The 19602-nt window shown below is 64.0% G+C and overlaps 5 protein-coding genes across 12 annotated transcripts in view; 2 read left to right on the top strand and 3 right to left on the bottom strand.

The window, feature by feature from the left end:
- The first annotated feature begins 16 nt into the window (after positions 1 to 16).
- On the top strand, positions 17 to 3757 carry CDK10 (cyclin dependent kinase 10). Its single transcript, XM_056360225.1, has 13 exons — positions 17 to 175; positions 594 to 666; positions 894 to 965; positions 1066 to 1168; positions 1325 to 1406; positions 1833 to 1900; positions 2093 to 2145; positions 2269 to 2338; positions 2471 to 2530; positions 2663 to 2786; positions 2861 to 3000; positions 3172 to 3224; positions 3297 to 3757. Exons 1-13 carry the CDS (start codon positions 65 to 67, stop codon positions 3398 to 3400), a joined length of 1113 nt encoding a protein of 370 aa, XP_056216200.1. The 5' UTR covers positions 17 to 64; the 3' UTR covers positions 3401 to 3757.
- Positions 3758 to 3998: 241 nt separating this feature from the next.
- SPATA2L (spermatogenesis associated 2 like) lies at positions 3999 to 5671 on the bottom strand. Its single transcript, XM_056360224.1, has 2 exons — positions 5203 to 5671; positions 3999 to 5119 (listed from the first exon to the last, which is right to left on the bottom strand). The coding sequence occupies exons 1-2, from the start codon at positions 5530 to 5532 to the stop codon at positions 4226 to 4228; spliced, it is 1224 nt and encodes a 407-aa protein (XP_056216199.1). The 5' UTR covers positions 5533 to 5671; the 3' UTR covers positions 3999 to 4225.
- Positions 5388 to 10585, bottom strand: VPS9D1 (VPS9 domain containing 1). 4 transcript variants are annotated; one of them, XM_056360217.1, is made up of 16 exons: positions 10377 to 10585; positions 10023 to 10095; positions 9812 to 9934; positions 9547 to 9709; positions 9267 to 9378; positions 9039 to 9101; positions 8687 to 8739; positions 8500 to 8587; positions 8131 to 8216; positions 7569 to 8053; positions 7237 to 7366; positions 6965 to 7158; positions 6803 to 6884; positions 6598 to 6705; positions 5801 to 5916; positions 5388 to 5533 (listed from the first exon to the last, which is right to left on the bottom strand). In XM_056360217.1, the coding sequence occupies exons 1-15, from the start codon at positions 10491 to 10493 to the stop codon at positions 5841 to 5843; spliced, it is 1953 nt and encodes a 650-aa protein (XP_056216192.1). In that variant the 5' UTR covers positions 10494 to 10585; the 3' UTR covers positions 5388 to 5533; positions 5801 to 5840. The 4 variants fall into 4 exon arrangements, with proteins under 4 accessions (XP_056216192.1, XP_056216193.1, XP_056216194.1 ...); XM_056360218.1 differs by having other exon boundaries at positions 6598 to 6702; positions 10377 to 10584; XM_056360219.1 differs by having other exon boundaries at positions 9812 to 9904; positions 10377 to 10584.
- Positions 10586 to 11213: 628 nt separating this feature from the next.
- Positions 11214 to 19219, top strand: ZNF276 (zinc finger protein 276). Of its 2 annotated transcripts, XM_056360222.1 has the most exons (11): positions 11214 to 11294; positions 12471 to 12780; positions 12895 to 12947; positions 13529 to 14026; positions 15022 to 15100; positions 16294 to 16374; positions 16794 to 16904; positions 16982 to 17057; positions 17484 to 17601; positions 17856 to 17955; positions 18407 to 19219. In XM_056360222.1, exons 2-11 carry the CDS (start codon positions 12566 to 12568, stop codon positions 18690 to 18692), a joined length of 1617 nt encoding a protein of 538 aa, XP_056216197.1. In that variant the 5' UTR covers positions 11214 to 11294; positions 12471 to 12565; the 3' UTR covers positions 18693 to 19219. The 2 variants fall into 2 exon arrangements, with proteins under 2 accessions (XP_056216197.1, XP_056216196.1); XM_056360221.1 differs by lacking the exon at positions 11214 to 11294 and having other exon boundaries at positions 11319 to 12780.
- Positions 19105 to 19602, bottom strand: part of FANCA (FA complementation group A) — a 37119-nt gene continuing 36621 nt past the window's right edge. For all 4 annotated transcript variants that reach the window (XM_056360212.1, XM_056360213.1, XM_056360214.1 and 1 more), the window contains exon 43: positions 19105 to 19374. In XM_056360212.1, coding sequence (XP_056216187.1) covers positions 19267 to 19374 — 108 coding nt within the window. In that variant the 3' untranslated portion in view covers positions 19105 to 19266. The remainder of the gene's footprint in view (positions 19375 to 19602) is intronic.

The following is a 19602-nucleotide window of genomic DNA, read 5'->3' as shown; positions in this document are numbered from 1 at the left end:
TACGGGGGGCGGGGCCAGCGCGGCACGGGGTCACGGCGGGGTCACGGCGCCGGCGCAGGGCGGCATGGCGGAGGGCGGCCCTGCCGAGGGCGGCCCTGCCGAGGGGGAGCTGGAGCCGCTGCGGCTGCGGCGGCTGCGGGGCGAGGGCTTCTTCGAGGTGCCAGCGGCCGACCGGGTGAGGGGCCGGGGCCGAGGCCGAGGCCGGGCGGGCCTTCTTATCTTCCGGAGGTGTCCGGGCCGGGGGGAGGGTCCCCTTGGCCTGGGGACCGCCGGGTGGGCCCGGGGCCTGCTGAGGGCAGCGAGGGCCAGGTCGCCCCTGCCGGGGACGCGGGGAGCAGCTGTGCGGGGCAGGGGGCCGGGGGAGCCGCCCCTGCCCCAGCCGCTGCCCGGGCTGCGGCGCCCGCCGCGCTTCTGTCACGCTGGTGTGGCCCGTAGGCAGCGGAGCGGTCCGGCGGCCTGTCCGGTGGGAGGGGGGCCGTGGGTTAGGGTGCCAGCCTGCCCCCGAGGTCGCGTGTCCCTGGGAAGGCTGGTGAGAGACCCTGAGGGCTGCCCTAGAGACAGCCCTCACCTGGGATGTGGTTCTTTGCTTCCAGCTGGGAAGATGCCGGAGTGTGAAGGAGTTCGAGAAACTGAATCGGATCGGAGAGGGCACCTATGGCATCGTGTGTAAGTGTGGCATTGCCGCTCGCTCCAGGCCTGGGGCAGAGGTGGTTGCTGGGTAGGCTGCGGCCCGCCTGCCTGCATGCTGGTGGTGAGAGCATGTGGGGCTGGGGGTTGCTACTGGGGGAACCAATGCTGGGGGGTGGCTCATCAGCACAGGGGTCCCGCTGACTCATGATAAAACGAGTGTTTGTTTGCTGGTGCTGACTGCGTGGCCGGTGCTGCTCTTCCAGACCGTGCCCGGGACACCCTGACAGATGAGACCGTGGCTCTGAAGAAGGTGCGGATGGACAATGAGAAAGACGGTAATGGAGGAGCAGGGAGCTGTGGTGGGGGTGGCTCCTATGGCGTCCTGGGAGCGTCCTCAGCCCCTGCCTGAGGCACTCGTGCAGTTGCTTTCTGCAGGAATGCCTATCAGCAGCCTGCGGGAGATAACCCTGCTCCTGCAGCTTCGGCACCCCAACATTGTAGAGCTGAAGGAGGTGGTTGTTGGGAACCATCTGGAGAGGTGAGAGTCCCTGCTCTGTCCTCCCATTGTCTCCTGCCCTCTCTGCCTTTCAGACCCACCTCGGTCCCCTGAGCCACCTCTGGCAGTACAGACCTGCACTGGGGCACCAGAGAGGTGTCTAGGGCGAGGCTCCTGACTGCATCTTGTCTATAACAGCATTTTCCTGGTGATGGGCTACTGTGAGCAGGACCTAGCTAGCCTTCTGGAGAACATGCAGACACCTTTTTCAGAGGCTCAGGTAAAGGTTGTGCTGGGCTTTAGGTACATCACCCCTGAAAGGGTACTGCTGCTCTAGCCAGAACGTACTGGCCACCAGTGTGGACTCCCTGGACCTTGTGGCTTCAGCAGGGCTGGGCAGTGCCAGGTGAGCTGGGATTCCTGGGCTGCGTGGGGAGCCTGGGCTTAGCTGGCTCTTACAGGATGCTCCAGGGACTTCTCAGGCTGGGTTTTGGGCTGGAGCAAACTGGCAGGGAAACAGAGTTGGGAGAAAACATGCTCCCAGGCAGCCTGCGAGCTACTCCGGGAGGACACGGGGACTGATGCACTGCAGAGCAGTGACAGGTGTGGCAGACTGCAGGGCACCCAAGTGAGTTTAACCTCCAAGGGTTTGCCTGGCTGGTGCTGCTCTCACAGAGAGGTTGGTGCTTCTGTTCTCTGTCTCCAGGTGAAGTGCATCATCCTGCAAGTCCTCAAGGGCCTGCAGTACCTTCACGAGAACTACATCATCCACAGGTGGGAGCAGCGGGGTGAGCACAGCGGGAAAGGGGACAGAGGGGGAAGGGGCTGGTGGGAGGGAGCCTGCTGAGCCCTCGGACCACAGCACCCTTCACCTGCAGCCCCTGTGTCCTGGGAGCCAGCAGCACAGTGTGGAGTAGCTCTGGGTGGGGGTTCGGCGCTGACCAGCAGCTCTCTGTTCCCCGGCAGGGATCTGAAGGTGTCCAACCTGCTCATGACTGATAAAGGCTGCGTAAAGATAGGTGAGCCACCGGCAGCTGCCAGTCTGGCTCTCGCCACGGATGTGCTTGCAGCTCTCCCTCTGCTCCGTGATGCAGTCAGAATGAGGAGCTTGCTTCCCTTCTGATCTCAAGTCTCTGTTGCAGCTGATTTTGGACTGGCACGCACCTACGGGATGCCGCCGAAGCCCATGACCCCCAAAGTCGTCACGCTGTGGTGAGTGGCCAGTGCTAGGGGCCAAGCTGTGCTGGCTTGGTGTGATGCGCTTGAGTCCTTGCAGTGCAGCGGGCGCTTTGCTTGTGCCAGCTCCACCGTGGTCCCCTTGAGACAGTGCTGTCTCCTACGCAGGTACCGAGCACCTGAGCTGCTGCTGGGGATGACAACCCAGACCACCAGCATTGACATGTGGTAAGGGCGGGGCAGCAGGTGCTGAGGCTGGCTGGGCAGGGGCCTGTGGGGCTGCAGACCCACACTGGGGGGGGTGTCAGTGGAGGGGCTTCTCCTGCCCCCACTGACACTTAGGTGTCCTCTGTTCTGCAGGGCTGTGGGCTGCATCCTCGCCGAGCTGCTGGCCCACAAGCCGCTGCTGCCGGGCACCTCCGAGATCCACCAGATCGACCTTATTGTGCAGCTCCTCGGGACACCCAACGAAAACATCTGGCCGGTGAGAGCAGTCCCCTGCTTCCCGCTCCCCCTGCCCGTTCCCCCTGCCTCTGCCTCATGCCCTGATCCCCTCAGGGTTTCTCCAAACTGCCCCTGGTGAGTCAGTACACGCTGCGGAAGCAGCCCTACAACAACCTCAAGCACAAGTTCCCCTGGCTGTCAGAGGCCGGGCTGCGGCTGCTCAACTTCCTCTTCATGTATGATCCCAAGAAGCGGTAAGAGCTGGTGGCAGCTCTGCATGGGCAGGACCTGGGGCAGGCAGGGGAGGAAACCTGCCCACAGATGGAGCTGTCGGCACCACCGCCCCTGTGACAAGGCCGTCCCCAGAGCTGGGGGCAGGTCAGTGCCTTCGGAGGGGTGCCTGCCATGTCCCCTTGTACCCCCAGGGCAACAGCGAAGGACTGCCTGGAGAGCTCCTACTTCAAGGAGAAGCCCCTGCGTAAGTAAACGCCCCATGGGGCAGGGCTGGGATGCTCTGGGCCCCACTGACGCCCCGGCCTCTGCCCCGCAGCCTGTGAGCCGGAGCTCATGCCCACCTTCCCCCACCACCGCAACAAGCGGGCAGCCACCTCCAGCGCTGGGACGGAGAGCCAGGTGAAGCGCAGCAAGCCCTGAGCTCTGTCCCGCGGGAGGAAGCATGGTGCACGCCAACTGGGATGGCTTTTCTTGGTGGAACAGCACCAACGCCACAGACTCCATCCCTTCCCGGCACGGCTCCAGAATTGAATTTCCTTCCCTGCACCGGCGTGGGGACGGCTGGCTGTTGGAGGGGAGCGCTGCAACCCACCCCCACCCCATGTGGTCTCCTGCCCCAGAGCTGGGCAGGCTCCAGCTGTGGCTGGGCGAGCACAGCGCTGGTGGCAGGGGACAGGCAACGGGGCCCGGGGCTCAGCAGGGAGAGGCCGGGGCTCGGCCGGTGCTGGCTGCGTGGGGCCACCCCAGCTTTGCCATCAATAAAAGCACCTGCCAGCAGTGGGGAGTGAATTGCCTCATTCCTCAGCTCCTGCTGGGCCGGGTGGCCCTGCTCCGGGGACAAGGACACCCCTGAGCTCTGCCTCCCTGAAACGGCCTTAAGCAGAGCCCTGCCCCACTCCTGGGAGGTGACAGCTGCTGCCCAACGTCCTGTTGGATGGCACCGTGGGTTATGTCCCTTCCCCATGGACTTTGCATCCCCCGACCCCCCCCTCAGCAGGGCAGAATGAGACCACCACACTGCGAGGCAGCCATGCTTTACTGAGATGTACTGAGCCGTTTACAGCAGGAGCGCCGGGGCTGGAGCAGGGGCCAGACAGGCTCCTACCGCCCCAGGGCCAAAGCAGAGCGTGGCACAGGCACCGCTGCCCCCCGGCACAGCAAGTCTGGTGTCTCTTGGGCCGAGCGGTGGTTGTCCCCATCCCCTCCCAAGTGGGGAGGGATGGGAACAGCCAGCACCCCAGGGTGCTAGGACCAGGGCCTGGAGCCTTCTGCCAGCAGCATGTCCACCTCTGTCCGCTGCAGCCAGAGCCGCTGCTGCCTCTTGCTGCGCAGCTCCTGCCCGTGGTGGCGGGTGCGGCAAGCCTGCCCAGCCGCGCAGGCACCAGTGTGCAGCTGCTGGCAGGTCGTGCAGCAGTAGGAGGGCAGCGCGCCCTGGCGCAGGCAGGAGTGCAGCTGGTAGCAGGGCAGCTCAGGGGCTTCCTGGGGGGCGGCAGGCGGCAAATCCTGGGGCTCCCCTGGTGTCTGGGGTTCTTGGCTCCCCATGGCTAGGGCAGAGAGCGGGCTGCCAGCCCTGCTGAGCTCCTGGTCCAGGTAGAGGTGAGAGGAGGTGTCCGGGTCCGGGTTGCTTGCGGAGGACACTGGCTCCTGCCCAAGCTCACCATCTCCGCAGCGGTCCCAGCCCCTCCCAGGTACGTCCCCAGCGCCTCGTGGGTTGCCAAGGTCCCTCCACAGCACTGGGGGGGCTGCATCCTCTCCCTCCGAGTCCTCGGAGCTGGCCAGCATCTCCCGGTAGAGATCCACACCGTCACCGCAGTTGGCAGCCGCCTGGGACTGGGTCCCCAGCTGCTGCAGCATCTCCACGCAGGCCTCCAGGTCCCCCGCCAGCCGCCGTGCTTCCAGCAGCTCCTCAGCGCGCAGCCGGCGCGGCTGCAGCCGCAGCACCACCTCCGCCAGGATCTCGCACTCCAACCGGCAGGCGAAGAAGCCGCAGGCGGCCGCGAGCAGCTCGGGCGCGGGGGGCAGCCGGGAGAGGACCAGGCGGTGGCCGTCGCGTCGGTAGCCCAGCCGGGCAAAGCTCCGCACCAAGTCGGCTTCAGGGAGCGCCGGGCGCAGCAGGTGCACGTAGGCGCCGGAGAAGGTCTGCAAGGAGAACAGGGGCACAGCTGGGGCCGGCACCCCGGGGCGCCCCCCGCCGCGGGCACCGGCCGGCAGCGCCTGCTCACCTGGACGGCGCCGAACTCCCTGCGCCAGGGGAAGAGGTAGAGGTTGGCGGCCGCCAGCTCCAGCAGGGCGAAGGCGCGGGCCAGCCCCCGCAGCGCCGGCCCCGGGTCCCCGCGGCCCCGCAGCGCGCCGGCCAGCACGGCGGGGGCGTCCTCCTGCAGGGCCGCCAGCAGCGCCGGCTCCCGCCGCAGCCGCTGGCCGAGCGACGCGTCGGAGCAGGCCCCGGCCTGGCCCTGCCGCAGCGCCCGCTCAAGGCAGCGCCGGTACTGCTGCCGGTACTGCTGCCGGTACAGCTGCCCGCACTCCTGCCGCAGCGCCGAGCCCGCGCACATCCTGCGGGTGCAGCGGCGTGAGCCCCCCGCTCCCCTCCGTCCCGTCCCGGCGCCCCTTCCGCTTCCCGCGCCGCGCCACCCGCCGCCGCCGTCACATCGAAGGGGCGTGGCCTCCCGGGCGGGGTTGACCCCGCGTCGACATCGCCCCCTGGAGGACGGGAGTGGGGGCACCTCCAGCGGCACCCCCCTGTGGCACCCCCTGCGGCAACCCCCGGCGACACGTCCGCCGGCCACGGGGACCCCCCTGCCGCGGGAACGGGCGCAGTACCTGGCCGTGGGTGGCGGGGAGAGGGTCCCCCGCTGCCGCCTCACTGCAGGGACTCCACGTAGGACAGGGCGCTCTGCAGGGACGTCAGGCAGTACCCCTCCTCCCCGATCAGGTACCTGCACCACACACCGCCAACACCGTCGCAGGGACACCGACACGGCCACCACAGTGCCACGGCTGGGATGCTGCCATGGCCAGGATACTGCCACAGCCACTGCATTGCCACGGCTGGGATGCTGCCACCACCATGGCTGCGATGCTACCATGGCTAGGACACCACTACAGCCACTACGCCAGCACCACTGAGATACTGCCACTGTCACAGACTGGGACGCTGCCACAGCCACTGCACCACCATGGTTGGGACACCGCCACCATCACAGCAGGGACACTGCCATGGCACCACACCATCATAGGCAGGACACAGGACACTGCCATGGCCACCACAGCATCATGGCTGGGACACCATCATGGCCACCGTACTGTCATGGCCAGGACACTGCTACCACCACGGCTGGGACACTGCTATGGCCATGCTACCTCCAAGGTAGGGACACCACCACCACCATGGCCAGGACACCACCACAGTCACCCCACCGCTGCGGCCAGGACACTGCCAGGGTTGGGACACCGCCACAGCCACCCGCCACAGCCACCCGCCACAGCCACCCACCGCAGCCCTGCGCCCACAGCAGCCACACTCCACACTCTGATCCAGCTCCCATCCCCACGCCTCCAGCTCCGGGGACAGTGCCCCCCCCGGGGTGCCCATGTGGCCCAGCACCCCCGGCGCCTACCCCTCGTGGATGAACTCCTCCAGGGCGGCGCACTCGGGCAGCAGCTGCGGCAGCCCTGTCTGCAGCACCACGTAGGACAGGATGGGCAGCAGGTCATCCGCCCCACTGCTGGCAACAGGAACCATCAGCCACGGTGGCCACGGGAACCCCCAGCCCCACACCGGCACCCCAGCACCCCGCTCCCCACTGTGCCCCCCATACTCACATGGCGGCAGAGGTGGGGGTCCGGCTGTCCCGGGCACCGCAGTACTCCTCGGCACACTCACAGATGCCGCGCAGGGCTCGCACTGTGGCACAGAGCAGGTGCTGAGCATCACCCTGCCACCCCCCTGACCCCCCTGTCAGCCCAGAGCCCCCGACTACGCACCGATGCACTCCAGCTTTCTGCGAGGACAGGTTTCTAGCGGGATGAGCCGCAGGTCCTCGATGGCGGAGCCGTACGCAGGGCAGCCAGGGGCTGGCGGGAAGAGCCGGGATGACAGCCCCATGTCGGCGGGGCTGGCGTGCCGGTGCTGCTCCATGCTCCGGGCCAGGGCTGCTTCGCGGGGCCGGTGCACAATCCTGCGGGCAGAGAGGCGAGGGGCTGCTGGGGCAGGGGCCGGGGGGGCCTGGCTCGGCCCAGCTCAGGGCCCGTGGTACCTGTAGAGGGCCAGCAGTGGGGCCCAGAGCGGCGGGAAGAAGGCCTCCTCCAGGCAGGCCAGGCACTGGTCCTTGCTGGCGGCAGTGCTGAGCCCCTCGAAGGCCAGCAGCGTCAGGGACAGCAGCCTGTCTGGGAAGGGACAAGTTACGCAGCGTGTTTGACGGGTGCACGTGAGACTCCCCCCATCCTCCCCACCCTGCACCCCGAGCTCACCCCAGCTAAAGCAATGGCGTGCAGGGGGCCCCTCCTCCCCACCCCACAGAGCCCATGGCTGGGGAGACCCCCTTCCTGGCCCCCGCGGGTCCCCCCGACCCCGGCAGCTGTTGCTCACCAATGGCGTTGTGGATGTCCCGCACGATGCCCTTCAGCTGCTCCGGCAGTGCCATCTCCTTCGCGGGGCCGGCCGGGGGCTCCCCGGGGGCCCAACCCTCGGGCGATGCCAGGAACCGCTCCAGGTCCTCGAAGGAGCTCTCCCGGGGGGTCTGGGGGGCTGCCGCCGGCCCCGGCCAGCCACCCTCTGCCTTGGGGGTGCCGGGGCTGCCATCGGTGAGGGGCATGCTGGACAGGCTGTGCCGTAGCCCGGCTGTGCCATGCTCGGGCACTGAGAACATGCAGTGGAGACTGCGGGAGGCCCGGAGCCGGTGGCCCCCTGGCTCGGTGAGCAGCGAGCCCCCCGCATCCAGCGAGAGGAAGGAGAGGCTGGTGGGGGAGGCGGGCGCGGTGTCGGCGGTGCCCTGGCTGATGGCCGAGTACAGGCGGGCGTACACCGCACACTGCAGCTGCCGCAGGAGCTGGGCGATGGGGTGCTCGGGGAAGCTGGAAGCAGAGGGAGGGGGTGGGCAGGGGGCACAAGCAAGCAGCTGTGGCAGAGCCCCTTCCCACCCCGGCACTACCTGAGGAGGCAGGAGAAGAGCCCCGACACCAGGGAGAGGTCCGCCGGGCTCCGCTTCAGCCTGGCCTTCCACTGCCTCGGCCAGTCCTGGTGAGCATCCACAGCTGGTCAGTGGGGATGGCGTGGCACCCTGCCCCACGGCACAGCCTCCTGCCCCCACAGTGCCAGGGAACAGAATAGCACCCTGTCCCATGGCACAGCATCCAGCCCCCACTCCGCCTGGGAATGGCACAGCACCCTGCCCCAGCAGCACCCAGGGGTGCCAAGGCCTCTTGCTCCACGGCACCCAAGGACAGCACGTATCCTGCACCCACAGCATGGTCCTCTATCCCCACGGCACCCACAGCAGCAGCCTCCAGCGCGTACTCACATGGTCCTGCTCGTACTCGAGGATGGCAGCGTAGAGAGCTCTCTGCTCCTGCTCCTCAGGCGTGAGGGCCACGCTGCTGGAGAACCTCCTGGTGATGCAACGGTCCTGGGTGAGGGCACCTGCCAGCGCGACCCCGGGGTCCTGGCTGTGACAGCCCCCGGGTCCTGGCTGTGACATCCCCGCTCACCTGTTGGCAGCCTCCTGCAGCCGCAGCCGCCGCTCCTCCATTTTCCGCTGCAGCTGGGCCACGGCAGAGTTAAGGCTCTGGGGGCCCCGCACCGCAGCGGCACCCAGCTGGCACCACTCGCCCACCACCCTGGCACAACCCGCTGCCCCAGCACAGCCATGGCAGCCTGGGGGCCGGGATCAGCCCTTCTCCCACCTCCATCCCCCTGATCAGCCGGTTGCAGGACAGGACCGGGACCCCAAAAGCCTGCGTGGGATGGCTGCGGCGCAGGGACAGGGCACCGGCGCCTGGGCAGCACGTGGGGCTGTGCCGGAGCCCGGCGCTTTGAGCTCTCTGCTGCCGGGAAGGATACAGTCTCCTCCCGAGCCTTGGCGATCACCAAGTTCTCCATCATCTGCCGCTGCAGGGACAGTGTCTGCGAAGCAGGCAGCATGTTGGGGTCACCTGCCCAAAACCTGCGGCCGCCAGTGTGGCAGGCATGGAGCAGAGGGTCCCCCAGGCACCGCGGGGACCACCTCCCCTCCCAGCCAGCAGCAGTCCTCTCGCCCCAGCCTCCCACCCAGCGGGGCTCCCCACTTGCCAGGGAGGTCTTCTGCAGGGCCTGGCTGGGGTTCAGCCGCGCCACCCGTGCCTCGTAGGCGGCCTTCAGCTTCTGGTTCTGCAGAGATGCCTCCTCCAGCGGCGTCAGCTCCCTGCCGGGGACCAGCCCTCAGCACCCACCATGACACGCGCTGGGGCCTCTTCGCCGCCGTGCCCCCCAGCAGAGCGGGAGCCTGGGGATGACCCACCCCAGCCCCACGGCCTCTCTGGGCAGGCGTGGGGCAGATGCCAGCCCCCCGTGTCCCCCCGAGCCCCCGTACTTCCGTGTGCTCTGCGCCTCAGCAATCTGCAGCTTCTGGAAGATCTCCGGCGGCAGGAAAGGAGAGAGCTTCCCCCCCTCGTCCGAGAAGACCCTGCGGTGCCGGGGGAGGGGCGCGGGGCCCCCACCCCGCTCCTGCACAGCCGGTTTTGCCTGGGCTTTCCCTGGGGAGGGAATGAGAGAGGAGTCAGCTGTGCCCCCCCACCAACCTGGCCCCGGGGGGGGGGCCGGCTCCCCACAGCGGGACCCCAGGACCCCTCGCTCACCCAGCGCTGCTGCGATGGACTTGACTCTCTCCAGGCACTGCTCGGCCAGCTTCAGCATCTTGGGGGTGTCGGGGGTGACCACCTCACTCCCGTCTGGGGGGACATGCCGGGTGTCAGGGCCACCTGCAGGGCACCCGCTGACCACGGCTGTGCCAGCCCCGCAGGGCCAGGAGGCGCAGGGGGGCTGCGGGGGGCTGCGGTCCTGCCCTACCTGTCCCCGCCGCCTCTTCCTGCAGGGCCTGAGCGATGAAGGCGATGCTCTTCAGGTACTCCACGTAGGCCTCCTGCCAGAGGGGAGGGGTGAGCCGCGGCCCTCCCGGGCAGCCCCAGCCCCGCTGGCAGGAGGGGGGCAGCCGGGGGGGCGGGGCCCGCAACCCCGGTAGCACCGGTGAGACCCCTGCAGCCCGCCGGGCCCTGCGGGGGGGCAGGATCGGGCCCTTGCCTGGGGGTGTCGGGCTCGGGGGAGGCGGCCCGGGGACCGCCAGACCCCGCAGCCTGCCCGGGACCTCGGGGCACCCCCCGGCCCTCCCGGTGCCCCCAGGGTCCCGGCCCGCTCCGCGCTCACCCGCGGCCGCCCGGCGCTGTCCATCTCCAGGGCGCCGCTGGCCGCCCTCATGGCGCTCTGCAGGGCCCGGCCCGCCCAGGGAGGCCCCGCGGGGCCCTCGCCGCCCGCAGCGGCCATGGCGGCGGCCGCCGCCCGGAACGGCGCGATCGGGCCCGCGGCACCGGCGGAGCGCGGCGGGGCCGGACCGGCGGCGGGGTCCTCCCGGCCGGCGGGGGGCGCTGCGCCGGGCGGGGCGGGGCGGGCCGGGCCCGCGGCGGCGGCGGCGATGAAGCGCGATCGGCGCGGCCGGTTCCTGGCGGCCGCGGGCGGCCCCAGCGCGGCGGCCCCCGAGCCCCGGCGACGGCCCGGTCCGGCGGCCCGCGGGACCGAGGCGGCGGCGGCGCGGCTCGAGGCCCCCGCGGGGTGGGCCCCAGCGGCCGCCGCCTGGACACGGCCCGCCGCCCTCGGCGGGGCCCCGGAGGCAGGTGAGGCCCGGCCCGAGTGGGGCGAGGGAGCAGCCCGGGGGGGGCGCTGTGCCCCGTGGGGCTGGGACGCGGCGGCCCGGACCCCCGCCTGGCCGTGCCCGCGGGTGGGGTCACGGAGCCGCTGCGGGGGGCACCGGGCACCGCGGGCACGCAGCCCCCCGGGGCACCGGGGGCCGCCTCCCGGGGCAGGCTGGTGAGTGGGTGCCGGTGGGCGTGTGCTGCCGGGCACCGGGGGCTCTGTGCTCTGCCGGGGAGCAGCCCACCCCCCGCGGTCTTTCCGGGGCGCTGCTCCCCCGGGCTCTGCCCCCGCCCCCCCCCCGAGTTCTCCGCCCCCCCCAGCTCTTCCCCCCCGGGCTCTCCGGCTCTGCCCCATGCTAGGACCTGGGTTTGGCTGTTTGCATAGAGCATCCTCCCCCGGAAAGTGCTGGGGCTCCCGGTGTTGGTGACCGATGAGGTAAGGGGGAGCTTCGGCAGCACCACGGGGGAAGAGCCCGGGGGACAGTGATGGGAGCTGACCCTCCCCTCCATCCTGGGGGGCTCTGCCACTGTCCCCCGGTGTGGCGGCAGCCGATAGCCAAGCGCGTCACTGCCGGTGTGGCTGGGTGCAGGAGATAAGTTTTGCACCTCAAACGGCTCAGAGTTGGGTGTCTGAGGGCAAAGCACTGGTGGCAGGGGCCGCAGTGCCTGCATGTCCCTCCAGGCTGGGGGGGGTGGCTGTCCCTCCTGCCCCTGCTGGGCTTAAAATCAGGGAGGGCAGCTTTGAGCCCTCCAAAGCGCTCACCCCCACGGTTCCTGCTCCTCCTTGCTTCTGTGCCCTCGCCGGGGGCTCTGCTGGCTGGCCCCACCAGTCCCCAGTGTGCAGCTGCACCCCAAAGGGCTCTGAAAGCCATTTGTGTGGTCTCGGCGATGGCGGGGGGGCTGGTGGGGGCTGCAGGCAGGACCCTGCTCCCTCCCTGTCCCGGCGGGCGGCCCAGAGGGTTTGGAGCACAGCTGTGTTGCATCAGGGCCGGGAGGAGGCTGGAGCCGGGAGTTTTCCTCATGCTGGCAGGCGGTCAGGGCGCAGCAGAGGGATGCAGCCGTGCTCTGCAGAGTAGGGATGCCACAGGAATGGGAATGCTTTGCATCCTGCCCCGCTGCTCCGGGTTGGCCTCGCTCCCCGAACAGGAGCCCCGCACCCCCAGCTCCCTGCGCTGCTGCAGGGCACCATCGAGGCGGCTGAGAAATGGCGGCTCGGTTGGGCTGTGAGCACCGGGGCGGCTCAGGCTTGTGGCAGCCGAGGGCTGGCTATAAATACTTGGGAGATAAACGCTGGGGAGGGAGAAGAACTACTTAAGCTGAGGGACAGTCTTGGCAAAAGCACAAGCGTATGTGAGCGAGCCCCGGGATGTGCTACAGCTCAAAGGAGGTTCCCAGAAAGGCTGATTTTAGGGTCAGTGGTGCCCCAGTCGGCAGGGGAGGGTCAAGGGGAAGGTGTCTCTCTTCCTACCTGGCTTTTCTGTGCTCATGCTGAAGCCAGGGCTCTGGAGGCAGCCTAGAGCGAGGGAAGGGGAATGGGAACATCTTCCTTCGGGCCATAGCCAGCTGCCATACTCTCGCAGCAGGCACCCAGTCTTCGGTCCTTCTCTGGCAGGAATCGGCAGAGCCCTGAGCACTGGGTATTGTCGCCTCTGCCACGGGAAGTTCTCCTCCAGGAGCCTGCGCAATGCCTTCGGGAAGGTGCCTGTCATGGGGGAGAACTCGGAGAAGCAGCGACGTGTGGATCAGGTCTTCTTCACCGACTTCCAGCGGCTGGTCGGCGTGGCGGTGCGGCAGGACCCCGCGCTCCCCCAGTTCGTCTGCAAGAAGTGCCATGCCCAGTTCTACAAATGCCGCAGCGTCCTCAGGACATTTATCCAGAGGGTGAATGCGTCTCCCACAGGCCATGTGAAGTCAAAAGGAAAGTACGTTGCACTTCTTTCTTCCCGGGAGCTATCAGGAGCGATAAATTGCCCCGTGTTGATGCCGGGTCCCTCCATGACCCCTGAGACCCCACTGTGCTGTTCTGGCTTTTGCAGGAGCGGCGCGGCCCAGGCCCAGCCGGGTGCAGATGGAGGTGCCTCCTGCCTGGGTGAGTCCCTGCTCCCAGAGCCACTTCTCTTTGCTTTCAGTGATACCATCAGCAAAGCACTGGGCTTTACGGGTGTTGAGGAGCGACCACCCGGCAGGGCGGTTCCTGTGTCCCTCCACGCAGCCGTGCCCTAGTCTGGCTGCTTACAATTCCCCCTCTTCCCTGGGCCAGGAGCTCTCCCCTCCAGCTCCCCAGGAGGATCCTCACTGGCATTGGCCTCCCTGAGCGGAGCAGAACTGGTGTGGGCTCACGTGGAGGGTGCGGAGAGCAGGCAGAGCGGGCTTTGGTGGCAGTGCCAGGCCCACCCCCGCTGCTGCAGACACTGGGGGTGATTGGAAATTTACTTTCAGCTGCAAAATTCACAGTGCTGGCAGTCAATGGGACTGCCCCCCCCCCCGGTCCATCTGGGTGTCTCCCACCTGCCTTATGGTGCAGTGTGGCCTTGGGGGGAGCGGGTCCGCAGCCCTGTCCCCTCCCTGGGTGGGGGGAGCGGGTCTTTCCCTGTCTCTCCCCGCAGCTGGCAGTGCCCTTTGCTGGCCCAGGGCACTGACTGTGTGCGTGCTGCCTCTCCCCTCCCACAGTGGACCTGATCACCTCCAGCCCCCAGTGCCTGCACAGCCTGGTGACGTGGACGCACACGCACGCCGGGAGCTGTACGTCGGTGCCCAGCCTGCAGAGCGTGCTCTCCTCCGAGTACTGCGGCATCATCCGCGCTGTCTGGGGCTGTGGGGATGGGCACGACTATGTCATGGATACAGATTCGGACTGTAGCACGGTGCTTGTCGACAATGCCTTGTCTGTCAAACGGGAATGGAACAAGAGCACGGCGCAGCACTTGACTGACAACGGGGCAGGCGCAGACAATGCTGAGGCTGTTTCTGCTCCCAAACCCCAGCATGCTCCAGTAAGGACAACTCCTTGCCAGCAGCCCGCAAACAAAGGGACCACATCGGTGCCACTGAACGTGGAGAATGAGCTGCCGCAGGACAGGGATTCATCTCACTTGCAACTGGACAGCATGGCCTCCATACAGGAGAAAGCCCTGTTGCAGCCCGTGTCACCACTGAGCAGTGTCACAGGTAAGGGATTTGCCTTCTGACCTCCCCGCAGGCCTCTGGGAAAGGGCAAGGAGCTGGAGAGCTGGCCCAGGGAGCAACGATGGGACTGGGACCCCTCCTTGGAGACTGCCGCTCCTCAGGGAGGACGCGGACCCCAGCTGGGGACTGCCGGTTGCCCAGAGAATTGCCTCTGACCAGGGATGCTGAGCCTTGCAGAGGGGAAGGGGGAATGCGGGTTTGGCTGACCACATCACCCAGAAAGAGCCGGTCTCCTCAGCCAGTGCGCTGTTTCCCCCTCAGATGGCGCGGTGAGAGCTGGCTGTTCCTTAGCAGGCTGCGCCTGGCTGGCGGGAGGCTGCTGTCCTGGGTAATGTGTGCCTCCTGAGTGGTGCAGAACGGTTGCTGCTTCTCCTGCACCACATTTGCCAGACGTGTGTTTCTGCTGAACCCAAACCCTCTCCATATGCCAGCATGGAGGGGTTTCCCCTGCCCCGCTGCAGCTGATGCCAAGCAGCAGGAGCCCTGCTGTCCGCAAAGGGAAGTCTCTGGGCGGGCTTGCTGTGGGCTGAGTTAACTTGGGTTTACTGCTGAGCCCCCATGAAATGCTGCTTCCAGAAGAGAGGAATTAACAGAGATTTTGAGTTACAGAATCAGGCTGTGTTTAGCTCTGACAGCTGCAGGTGTCCGCTGCTGGAAAGAGGAACAGCAGCTGGGACATATGTGGGGAAAAGTCTTTCAGTTACAAAGCAGGAGTCTTGGGGAAACCAAAAGATGCTTGTGGCAACTGCAGGTTGAAGGCTTTCCCATCCCTAGGGCGCAGGAAGAGCAGTCTCTGAGCACGAGACATGGAGTTTGGTTTTAAATAATCATTAACTTGTTGTGGAGCACATATTTTCAGGCGGTATGAGCCACGCTGAGTGAACCTGGAGGGGCTGGTTCCTTCTCAGCAGCTGTCTCCGCTGGCTTGTTCTTGCTGCTTTTCCTTGTAACGCACCGTGTTCTCCTTCATTCCCTAGGACAGTTGAGTGGGAAGCAGGTTCTGTCTGCAACGTCGGATGAGCGGGTAAAAGACGAGTTCAGTGACCTTTCTGAGGGGTGAGAGAAGAGTGGGTTTAAAATAGCGTAAATGTCTTCTTTGCGAGTATGAAATGACCTGCCTCGGAGAGCTCTTTTCTCCACGAGTGACCTGGCCCTCAAGGCCTCTTGGAACCAGTGTCAGAGGCGCAGGCTCTGTGGCAGCTGTGACAAAGCTCACGCTGCTGACGCGCTGAACTCCCCTCCTTGCCGCCTCTGCTGCTGCGGGTGGTGGTTTGCACAGCGGCGTGTGTGTGTTTGCACACGTGTGTGCTCTCTGGCTGCTTCCAGCAAACCAGGTCCTGTTTCATTCCCCCCTCTCTGCTCTGGGGAAGGAGTCATGCAGGGGGCAGTGGGGGCTTGCTTGGTCCTGGATGCTGCTGCTCCAGCCCCTCAGCCTCAGAGCAATCCCCTTTGCGGCCGCTCCAGAAGAGCGGTCGGTGTGAGAACGCAGGCAAGAGGCGGCACTCAGAGAAATCGCCCTGTTTGCTCCCGGGAAGAGGAGGGACACTGGCAGCTTAGTAGTCTCCATGATCAAAGATTTGGCTAAATCCTTCAACCATAGGTATTTAAAGTGAATAATGTAAATAACTGGTAATTGAGTGCAGTCTTTCTGTGTTTAAAGTACCAAACGGCTGAGTGCAGGCTTATTTCAGTGTGTCAGCTCAATCTGTCAGCTGTCATATCCAAAGTGCCACAACAATTTATTGCCTGTTTCCTGGCTTCAGGATTAATTGCTTCTTGTATGGCTTAGGACTTAAAAGGAGGAAAAAGAAAAACCCAAGCCTATGTGGCTGCTACGTATGAGGAAATACGGAGTGACCTGCAGCTTAATTAACCTGCGCCAGACAACTATATGATGTTCTTGCTCTACAAAATTATTTTCCCAGCATAGAAAGCGGTGGCAACATCCCTCAACAATGAATAGATCTTTTCAGTAACAGCCAGTCTTTTGTTCTCCTGACAGTGGTTCAATTATTCTTACAGACATCTAGTCCTAAAAGGACCTGATTTTGCTATTTGCTGTGTTCCCCAGTGCTGTGTTTGCTTGGGGAGATTATGGGGGAGGAGCACACGTGGAGCCTCTGCTGCCGTGCCGTGGTGTGGGGGAGATGGATGCGCTGAGAGTGAAGAACACACATTGCTGCTGCGGATGCTGCTGCTGAAGTGCCAGCCCGGTGCTGTGTCAGTAAAGTGCATCTTCTCTCTCTCAGGGACTTCTTGAGTGATGATGAAAATGAGAAGAGAAATGTGCAATCTTCAGATGACTCCTTCGAGCCTTACCCCGAAAAGAAGTAAGAGGCTTCCTGCGCGGTGAGCAGAGCTCTCTGTGGATGGGGGGGGGGGGGCTGGTGCCCGCCTCTGCTGTGTGTGCACTGTGGTGGGCTCCGCTGGGCCATCGCGATTGCTTTGCTTTATGGTCTCTGTTCCCTACGTGTTTCTTATGTGTTCCTGCCTGGAGGTCATTTTGTCACCCCAGCCCCTGTGTTCCCCGAGCTCCCCATCGGGTTGAAGCTGGGCCACCTCCCTCACCCCCAGGCTTGGCCCTAGTTACTGCGCTTGCATGACTGTGTGCGTGCTCCTGCTTTGCCACGTCACACATCGGGCTGAGCTGTCAGACCCGGTGTAACGCTCGGGGGCGATTAGCTGAGAGGGCTAAAACCCAAGATCAAGTATTAAACCACTGTCTGTCTTCTTTCATCTTCTTTGGAAGGGTTTCTGGCAAGAAAAGCGACAGCAAAGAAGCAAAGAAGGCAGAAGAGCCCAAAATAAGGAAGAAGCCAGGGCCTAAGCCAGGCTGGAAAAAAAAAATCAAATGTGAAAGGTAATAAGGAGCAGGTGGAAGCTGGGTGACAGCCCGGCGCTCGGCACGCTGGCTGACAGCAGGCCTCTGCTTTGCAGGGAGGAGCTGCCTACCATTTACAAGTGTCCTTACCAGGGATGCACGGCTGTCTACAGAGGGGCAGATGGCATGAAGGTGAGTTCCTGTCCTGAAACTGTAGCTTGGAGTACCACAGAGCCATTTCCGTATGAAGAGAGGCTCCGTGACAGGTTTAATTCATCGCCTCACTCTGCAGGAGGCAGCGAGCCACTGAACAGTCTGCTGAGAGTCCAAGGCCTTTTTCTGCACTCCCAAACACAACAGGAACTGCTCTGGCTCTCATGCTCCTGTTCTGGAAGTGGGCTGCTGGCTCGGTGGCAGCTCTTGGAACAAGCTCTGCTGTGTCCTGTTAAAGCCCCTGCTGCCAGGAGTAGATTGGGATGCAAGTCTGTTTTTTTACAGTGAAGCAGCACTGATGCGTGAGCCTGCCAAGATGGGGGTCTTGTTTTTGGGGAGATCCAAGTTTTTTTCCAGTGGGGAAGCTGCAGCCCTGTGGTTAGAAGCTCTGTCCTTTCTTTACAGAAACACATCAAAGAGCATCACGAAGAGGTTCGGGAGAGGCCCTGTCCTCATCCTGGCTGCAACAAGGTGTTCATGATTGACCGGTACCTGCAGCGTCATGTGAAACTCATTCACACAGGTGTGTCCCAGCAGGCGATGGGCAGCACAGGCACCCAGCACTTCGCTGCACAAGGCTTGTAGGTGCCGTGGCAAGACTCTGCGTGGGGTGCAGAACAGTCTGTCTTGCCTGTAAACCTGCAACAAGCCATCACGTGGAGGATATGAGGCAGGGGAGGAATTCAGACTCCGCTGGCAGGCGTGGGCAGCTGTGTGTGTGTTTCATGTACTAAGAAATTGGCAGAATCAATGACTCTTTCCCTTTTTCCATTGCAGAGGTACGTAATTATATCTGTGATGAATGTGGGCAGACATTTAAGCAACGGAAACACCTCTCGGTCCATCAGATGCGGCACTCGGGAGCAAAGCCTTTGCAGTAAGTGCACACTGACCATCTGTTTGTAGCTAAGAAAAGGGATAGGAGGGGTGGTGAAGCTGTGCTGAGCTCCCGCAGTCACTGCCCTTAGCACAGAGCAGTTCTGCGATACAAAGCCTGCCTGCGGCAGGCAGCGTCCTGGCTGAACTGTTTTAAATGTCCATCTGCATGCATGCTTCAGCTCTGGAGCTTCCCATTGCTGAGCAAGTCTTGTGCCTCCTTCCATTCCTGTTGTTCAGAGTTTAGCAGGCAGTTGCTCGGCTACCGGTGATGGGCTGCAGGCCTGAGGAGCAGAGTCGTGTTGTGTGGCTGGGGTAGTTGTGGGAGATGCTGTGAGTGAGCAGCTCTGAGGCTATACTCATCCCCTCTTGGGCTTATTCAGTGTGACAAAGGGCAGACGCCATGACTGGGTCCTTGGACTTGGTGCCGACACCCCACTTTGCCTTCGCAGGTGTGAAATCTGTGGTTTCCAGTGCCGACAGCGAGCATCACTCAAGTACCACATGACCAAACACAAAGCTGAGACGGAGCTGGAGTTTGCCTGTGACCAGTGCGGGAAGCGCTTTGAGAAGGCCCATAACCTTAATGTCCACATGTCCATGGTGCACCCTCTGACCCAGACTCAGGACAAAGCCAAGCCACTGGAGCCAGAGCCCATTCTCCTCCTAAATACTTCAGGGACTTCGGAAAGTCAGGTGGTAAAGCCAGAAGTGACTGCGCAGCAGGAGCCCACCTGAGGGGGACGGGGAAGCTTTCCCAGTCCAGCCCTGTAGAAACCTTATAGCAGAGTGGAGATTTTTTAATCTACGTTTTAGTCTCCCAAAGAACTCAGTGGAATTAGCTTCAGCTTGCTCAGAAAAAGCTTGTTATCATGCTGTGATTCTCCATGCTCACGTCTGATTCAGCAGTGTTGTACTAAGAGTCTGTCTAATCCCAGGGGAATGGATGTTCGGCAGCACCCCTTCGTGGTCCCCCTTCTCCCCACGCACACCATTGTAGAAACAGAGTTGGCCACAACTGTTCCCTGCCTGCACAAGCTGCTGCCTGTACAGAAGTGCCCTCAGGTGGCTCTAAGGGTATGTAGGACAGTGGAGCAATTTTAAGTAAACACTTTGTTTTGGAAAAAAACAAAACATTACAACTCCCAAAGCAAGTCTAAACTGAAATTTGTAACCTACTTTTTATTGTAACAAGAGCTTCATGGTTATGCTTGTAATAAATTATTTACAAAGTAATTTGAAAGAAACAGCAGTGGTGAAAGGTAGCACCTTGTCTGTCCCTCCGTCCTAGCCCGGGTGTTCTGCCCGTCACTCAGAACAGGACCAGCTCTTCCTCCAGCTCCATGGCCACAGCAGGCCTCGAGGCGTGCAGGAGGGTGGCTCTCAGTGCTGGGTCAAGTTCTTCACACGTGGCCAGGAGCTGGGGAGAGGGCAAGCAGCTGCTATCAGACCTGCTCATCCTTCCTCAAGGTGAGTTACAGCAACACTGCAGCGTTTTGCTGTAATGCAGGGAGAGGGAAGCTGTTGCCAACTGGCACAGAAATACCCGTCTCCTGGCTGACAACCCGCTGCTGTGGGAAACTTCAACAGGTGCCGCTCTGCTGGGCTTGGTATTTCCCCCCCCAAGACCAAGCATTAAGCGAGCAGC

This window comes from Falco biarmicus, chromosome 15 (genome assembly GCF_023638135.1).
Source record: "Falco biarmicus isolate bFalBia1 chromosome 15, bFalBia1.pri, whole genome shotgun sequence".
Classification (NCBI taxonomy): domain Eukaryota; kingdom Metazoa; phylum Chordata; class Aves; order Falconiformes; family Falconidae; genus Falco; species Falco biarmicus.
This window is presented reverse-complemented; position numbering and strand designations above follow the sequence as displayed.

What these genes read in the sequence shown, in the direction of transcription:
- CDK10 (XM_056360225.1), top strand. Translation starts at nt 65, where the DNA reads ATGGCGGAGGGCGGCCCTGCCGAGGGCGGCCCTGCCGAGGGGGAGCTG. An exon ending in GGGCACCTATGGCATCGTGT is followed by an intron (nt 667 to 893) that starts GTAAGTGTGGCA and finishes CTGCTCTTCCAG; the next exon opens with ACCGTGCCCGGGACACCCTG. An exon ending in ACCACCAGCATTGACATGTG is followed by an intron (nt 2,531 to 2,662) that starts GTAAGGGCGGGG and finishes TCTGTTCTGCAG; the next exon opens with GGCTGTGGGCTGCATCCTCG.
- SPATA2L (XM_056360224.1), bottom strand. Translation starts at nt 5,532, where the DNA reads ATGTGCGCGGGCTCGGCGCTGCGGCAGGAGTGCGGGCAGCTGTACCGG. An exon ending in GGGAGTTCGGCGCCGTCCAG is followed by an intron (nt 5,120 to 5,202) that starts GTGAGCAGGCGC and finishes TTCTCCTTGCAG; the next exon opens with ACCTTCTCCGGCGCCTACGT.
- VPS9D1 (XM_056360217.1), bottom strand. Translation starts at nt 10,493, where the DNA reads ATGGCCGCTGCGGGCGGCGAGGGCCCCGCGGGGCCTCCCTGGGCGGGC. An exon ending in GAGGCGCAGAGCACACGGAA is followed by an intron (nt 9,379 to 9,546) that starts GTACGGGGGCTC and finishes GGTCCCCGGCAG; the next exon opens with GGAGCTGACGCCGCTGGAGG. An exon ending in CTGCAGGAGGCTGCCAACAG is followed by an intron (nt 8,588 to 8,686) that starts GTGAGCGGGGAT and finishes TTGCATCACCAG; the next exon opens with GAGGTTCTCCAGCAGCGTGG.
- ZNF276 (XM_056360221.1), top strand. Translation starts at nt 12,344, where the DNA reads ATGCTGAAGCCAGGGCTCTGGAGGCAGCCTAGAGCGAGGGAAGGGGAA. An exon ending in CATGTGAAGTCAAAAGGAAA is followed by an intron (nt 12,781 to 12,894) that starts GTACGTTGCACT and finishes TGGCTTTTGCAG; the next exon opens with GAGCGGCGCGGCCCAGGCCC. An exon ending in TGTGAAACTCATTCACACAG is followed by an intron (nt 17,602 to 17,855) that starts GTGTGTCCCAGC and finishes TTTCCATTGCAG; the next exon opens with AGGTACGTAATTATATCTGT.